The sequence below is a fragment of the Cicer arietinum genome, chromosome 7, assembly GCF_000331145.2.
Source record: "Cicer arietinum cultivar CDC Frontier isolate Library 1 chromosome 7, Cicar.CDCFrontier_v2.0, whole genome shotgun sequence".
In the NCBI taxonomy this organism is placed as follows: domain Eukaryota; kingdom Viridiplantae; phylum Streptophyta; class Magnoliopsida; order Fabales; family Fabaceae; genus Cicer; species Cicer arietinum.
The window spans coordinates 32,544,205-32,550,448 of NC_021166.2; the positions used below are offsets into that span (position 1 = coordinate 32,544,205).

General features: G+C 33.7%; 1 protein-coding gene across 1 annotated transcript; it reads right to left on the reverse strand.

Moving 5' to 3' along the window:
* Positions 1–3,378: 3,378 nt before the first annotated feature.
* On the reverse strand, positions 3,379–4,668 carry LOC140921065 (hydroxyisourate hydrolase-like). The gene is made up of 4 exons (XM_073370849.1): positions 4,466–4,668; positions 4,234–4,296; positions 4,081–4,156; positions 3,379–3,801 (listed from the first exon to the last, which is right to left on the reverse strand). The coding sequence occupies exons 1-4, from the start codon at positions 4,583–4,585 to the stop codon at positions 3,773–3,775; spliced, it is 288 nt and encodes a 95-aa protein (XP_073226950.1). The 5' UTR covers positions 4,586–4,668; the 3' UTR covers positions 3,379–3,772.
* Between the last annotated feature and the right edge of the window lie 1,576 nt (positions 4,669–6,244).

Genomic DNA, 6,244 nt, shown 5'->3' on the forward strand with positions numbered 1-6,244 from the left:
GTATTGATTATCGTGTGTAAGTGTGATGGATTGTAAAACTATTTCGAAACCCAATTTGTCATGGTGATTGTGTGGGAATTGCTAGGTGTTAAGATTTGGAGTTGTGTATGAATGTGATTGAATTAGTTTATGTATTTTTGGAAGGATAAACAGGGAAGTCGATTTCCCAATCGATTTGGGAAGTTACAGGGGCTCAACTATTTATAAAATCGATTTCCCAATCGATTTGGCCATGCAGTAATTCAGCAAAACTGACAAAAATCGATTGGCATTAAGTCAGGGGCTCAACTATCCTGTCAATCGATTGAATTAAGCCCAGAATTCAAATTTCACTAAAAACCTTCAGGAAATCGATTTGGAAATCGATTGGCTTAGTAGAAATTCTTATTTTGAGTTAGATAACAGATTGCTCAATTGATTTATCAAAGTCTTGGTTAGTTATGTATTACTTGATGGATTGAGAACTTTGTTTTGATTTCATTTTTATTTGGCAAGTGTTATATGAACTTTTAACATATGGAAAACCCTTTAAAGGTGCATGCTAAGTTGAAAGGTTATTTTGTGCATTTAAAAACTTAAATGTTATGTGTTAATTGTTAATTTCGGTTGGTGACCATTTACAACTATTGTGGAAATCTGGGTTTTGCCCTCAGATGAGAGTCAGGACGATCCTACCGGTCCGTACCCTACGAATGGGAATGTAGATGGGATTGCTTGACTGGAGCTATGTTAGGAGGATCTCACGGGGTGCGTGGAGATCACTCAAGGTGTATAGCTATAGGTTTTTTTGAAGAATGATCAGATTAGGATGACATAGAGGGAACAAATGTTTTTTTGGATTACGTTATTTTGAACTGGAAAACTGTACCTTTACTAATATTGTCAGTATGACATCTTAGTTGAATGGGTTCCATGTATCATCTGTTGTTGTGTAAATACTTTGGATTCATATATTTTGATAAACTTTTCTGCTGCTTGTAAATTCTAATGACTCAATTATTTATCCAAATGTATTATTACCTTATTTAATTCTCTGATTTATTTGAATTTCTTTTGAAAAAAAAAATACACCCTCGCTTTGAAAATCGGGGTGTTACAAACTAAGTGCCAGATTGACTACTATTTTTTTTTTTGAACTATGGACGAGAAAATTATTTGTCTTCTTGACAAGCAAATTTTTGGTCTTTTACAGTGGTGATGAGGATCATGCTCAAGAAAGAATCAATAAGTTTGTCAAAATACTCAAAGATCAGGAAGTAGGCTCCACAATACATGTTGCAAGTGTTGGAAATATTAGTTGTACCATACAAAGGGATGAAGGGCGAGCCCCGGTGAGGCACTCATTTCACTGGTCTGCTGCATGTGGACAAGCAAATGGTGCTTGGAGGATCATTGTAAACAATGTGACTGGTCATACATGCATTGTACATGTTAAGTCTTTATTTTCTTAAAAGTTTCAAGGAATGCTTCCTGAATACCACAACTTTTCTACTCAAATTGTAACAGATAAACCAAAAGATTAGTCATGTTAATAATAAATAGAAAGTAATTTTATTATGAATTTGATAGAGAAGTGCTAATTAGTATTAAGTGTTATTTTTATAGCTCATGTCCTCTAAGTATCTACCGAAGATGCAAACACGAGAAGAGCGGCTGAATTGTGTTTGCCAAAGTGTATAACTTTTTGATAATTTATAAATAAAAAAACTAGTTTGGTTTTGGTGACTTACTTGGAGTAGAAGCAATCAGATTCAAAGGCAGCAAACAATAAAAGCATAAATAATTTGACACGTAGATTTATCCTGGTTCACCACTAACTTGGTTACATTCAATCCCCTCATTTAGAATGCTTTAATCAATTAATTCAAATACCTTGAATAACAGAGCATCTGACCCTCCAAACCAGTTTTCCCAAACAACCTAACAACCCCAGACTTTTGAAGAACTAACCACATTGACCCTACAAGCCAAGTCTTCTCCTAACAACCTGACAACCCCAGATTGAAGAAAGAACTAAAGTCTTCTCCTAACAACCTAACAACCCCAGATTGAAGAAAGAACTAAACCACTATCGGGTTGGATACAAAAAATTGGAACTTGAGTATTGCTTCTAAAAAGCTGATGATAATAATAACTCTCACTACAAGAAAAATTAGTTTTTTTTTCTACGGAAAAACCTTGTGTATTGCTTAAAAAATAATTTGTTTTTGTTCTTAATTAATTTCGACGATTATTCCATAGGTAACATTAAAAAAGTCTGTGGGTAAAGAAAAAAAAATGTGCAACCCACTTAAATTTTGCGAGATTTATTCGTGTTATTTTTACTATAATGTCTCCGTAGGTAATTTATTTTTTTTTTAGAAAATTTTTGTGTTGAGTTTTATAAAAAAAAGGTTTATGTGAAAACCCAAAATCTTTTCATTCTCAACACCAAAAAGAACTCAGTCATTCAAAATTACAACCTAGACAACCCTAAACCCTTCTTTTTCTTCTTCCAACCTCCTCCAGATTGCAACTCCCTCCGTCGACTCCGACCACTCTAGATGCCGCCTTGTCGGTCGCTCTCTCTCAAGGGTAAGTTATCTTCCTTTTTTTTCGTTCTCAAAATTCATCTGGTCCCAGGTCTCGTCCAGTGCTCAAAGAAGTCGTTCGGTTCAGTGAGTTTCGCCTAGTCTCGTTCAGTGAGTTTCGCGGTCGCCCTCACTGAAGGAAAAGGCTGACCCATTCGGTGGCTTTAGCGGTCGCCCTCACTGAAGGAAAAGACTGACCCATTCGATGGCTTTCGCGGTCGCCCTCACTGAACTGACTTGAATCTGAACTACGATTCATATTGAGTCTTACCAAAATCGTATTTCCTTTTCGTGCCATATGCGCTTAGACTTTCTTTACTATTATCTAAAAAAGCCCCCATTTTTATTTAACACCCTAACCATTTTCCTTCAAATCCGAAATTATTCATATTCTTTATATATGTTTCTTTGTTTTTCTTACATAATGTTGTAGTTAATAGTGTTGTAGTGAATGTTATACAAATTTTCATGTTCCTGGTTGTTTGGATCTTGATTTAATTTGTCATTAAAATCATTTACTTTCTTTCTTACAAGTCATTGTTCTTGCTGCCTTTACTAGATTAGACGCCTTTTGTGCTCTTCAAGACATGTGGCAATTCAAACATTTGTTAAGCATAGTGCCTCTGATCAGGATCTCCAACAGGTATGCCTTTACCATATTTGGTTTATTTGATGTTGTCTACTCCTTTGCATGGATATTAGATCTTTTCGTTTATTATGTAGTCTCCTCCGTAATGAACGTAAATTGAAAGATGGACTAGTAAGTATTGAAGAACAAATGGCTATATATTTATACATGAGTTGATTATTTAGTATTAGTTTAGTTACTGATTTGATTTCTAGAAGGAGTTAGACACATGATAATTGGCTACTGATTTGATTTATAGTTTAGTTACTGCTAAAAGATCAGGGATTTTATCATCATTAGTGCTATTGATTTGATGTGATTAAGAATTAAATCTTGTCACTGAGGACCTTGACTTTCAAGGAAGGCTTCTATGTGTTGATTGTTCCTTGTTATTTTGCTGAATTGTGTTAATATAATCTTCCATATCTTAGCTTTATTTTGACATATTATGACACCAATTAGAGGTAGTAACATATTTTGCTGTCATAATACTTCGACATATTTCAACATATTTTGCTGAATTGAGATAAGAAAGATGAATATATATCTTACTTAGCATCTAGAACCTATATAGTCATTTGGGATTAATTGGTCCTTTTCCATCTGTTAACACATAGGAATAAGATGGTTAGAAAATAATCAACATAACACAAGCATTAGAGAATTAGGTAAAAATAACATTTTTGTCTATAAGTTATCAACTCAAAAAACTGAGTTCAAAATCCTTCAAAACTCAATAAAATGAATATTAGTATCATTTTATAAAATAATAATATCTCCTTCCCTAATTTTTTTCAAAACAGTACAAATAATTTTTAACATTATTTTAGACATCACTTAAATATTTAATTTCTTTAACATCATTCTAGTGATTTTAATTACCTGGAATAATTCCTGACCATGATATTGAAAATCTATAAGCATCTAAGCCCATGTTGGCCATGAGTTGCACATCTTCCTGCAGGAAATCAAGGTCTTGTATTTGCTTAGTGCAAAGTATTTTTAGTGTATAGTATATGTTAGTGAGAACAATACCATTTCCATTATGAGAAAAAGTATCCCATATGCTTGGTTTTCTGCCATCTTCATTTGCTGCACCTTCAACCCATGATTGTTGAAGATTAATAAAAGCAACTTTTTATGATAAGAATTATTTATTTTACATTCTTTTTCATTGACCTCATGTTAGTACTACATGTTCCAAACAAAACATTATTATTAAAAATTGAAAGAAAAAAGAAAAAAGAAAAAAGAAAAAAGAAGAAACCTGATAAGCAGAGGTTGAAGCACCAAACACAAAATCAGAAGGGAAATCATCTATGCTTAAACTATAAGCATTAGGGATGATTACTACTAATAAAGCAAATATCTTCAAAGTCAACACCATATTGCTTCTGTTTTTCACACAATTAATTATTCAAACTTATATTATGCATTGCATTTCTTTTTAGATTTATAAGGTGTATGCATTTGTTTTATCTATGTACTTATGGTAAGAGCAACTTTATTCAAAAACTGACTTTAAATGTAAGGTATGATTGGTGCCACGTATTGACTTCTTACTCATTCACAAAACAAAATATGCTCAACATATGAATCAAAATTGTCTGCCGTATTTGCTTTTTGAGTCTCACTTAACGGCAAATTTTAGTAATTAATTAGTGTAACTCTTCCTGTAAAATTTGAAATTAACCAATTAGATGTGAATTATCTATTAGATGTGAATTACCTATTTGATGTGAATTATCTATTTGAGGTTTGTATAGATATCCTATTTGATATGTAAAATTACATTATGTTAATAGTTCCATCGCTCCTCAATTCTTTGTTTGTCCTTCAAAGTATGGATGGCTACCACCCAGATCGTAGTTGGGTATATGATAGACTTTATGTTCAACGAGGGGGGTTGAAACCAGCCTTCGCAAAAGGTGTTGAAGAGTTTATAACAAAGACAATAAGTCGAAATCAATTTGTAAAAGATGATGGCATCAGATGTCCTTGTCACAATTGTATGTGTAGCGGTGTATTGTCTGCAAGTGAAGTCAAACTTCACTTGTATAGGTTTGGGTTCCAACCAAATTATTGGTATTGGACTGAGCATGGTGAAGAAACTAGCCCAACATATTGACCCAAAAAATGTTCCATTTACGTTAATGCAACATATGGTCGATGATGCATTTGGTCCAACTTATGACTTCCAAAATATGGTCAATATGTATGTCATACTTACATCGAGAGACAACATATTTTTGTTCCCACTATTTCAAAACAATCTCTTTGTTTAATAGAAGCCAACGTAATGAAGGTGCAAAATTAAATAATGTTGTCACAACAACACTGTCAATTAGCAATCAATTAGGACGTCCTAGTGGGAGGGCCCAAACACATTGGTTAAGTGATGCTGAAAGAAGGTCTGCTCATGTACACATCCTCATCTATTGCAACGCGGTCAAGCCATATATTGAGTAAGTAGTCTGTAAGCACAAATCCCACATAATTACCAAATACATGTAATAACAATTCTTTCATTATTGACAGCGCCATTTTGCACTCTAATTCCATTATTGAAGAAGATCCTATATCTCAAACTCGTATACATGGAGAACTCCCAGAATGGTTTCGTGCGTATGTAAGTGCTTTATTGAAGTTTGTTGCAAATAAATTAGAACTTTTCACCTAACTATTGTGAATATCATGTTTGTATAGGCCAGTGACAAGGCAAATGGTGTGACTGACCCTAACTTGTTATCATTAGCTTGGGGTCCTAACTCAATGGTCAAAACTTGGCACAAGTATTACATTAATGGGTACAAATTTCACACAAAAGCTTGGTCTCAGGGTATGAAAACCATAAGTAGTGGAGTTTATGTGAAAGGGGTTATTGGAGGGGGGGAAGATGATTTCTATGGAGTCATCCAACATATCTTCGAGTTGGAGTATTACAAATTGCCTCACAAGGTAGCCTTGTTTTACTGCCAATGGTTTGACCCTAGACGGAACAAAGGAACCAAAGTTGATCCACAATATGATATTATAGATATCAAGA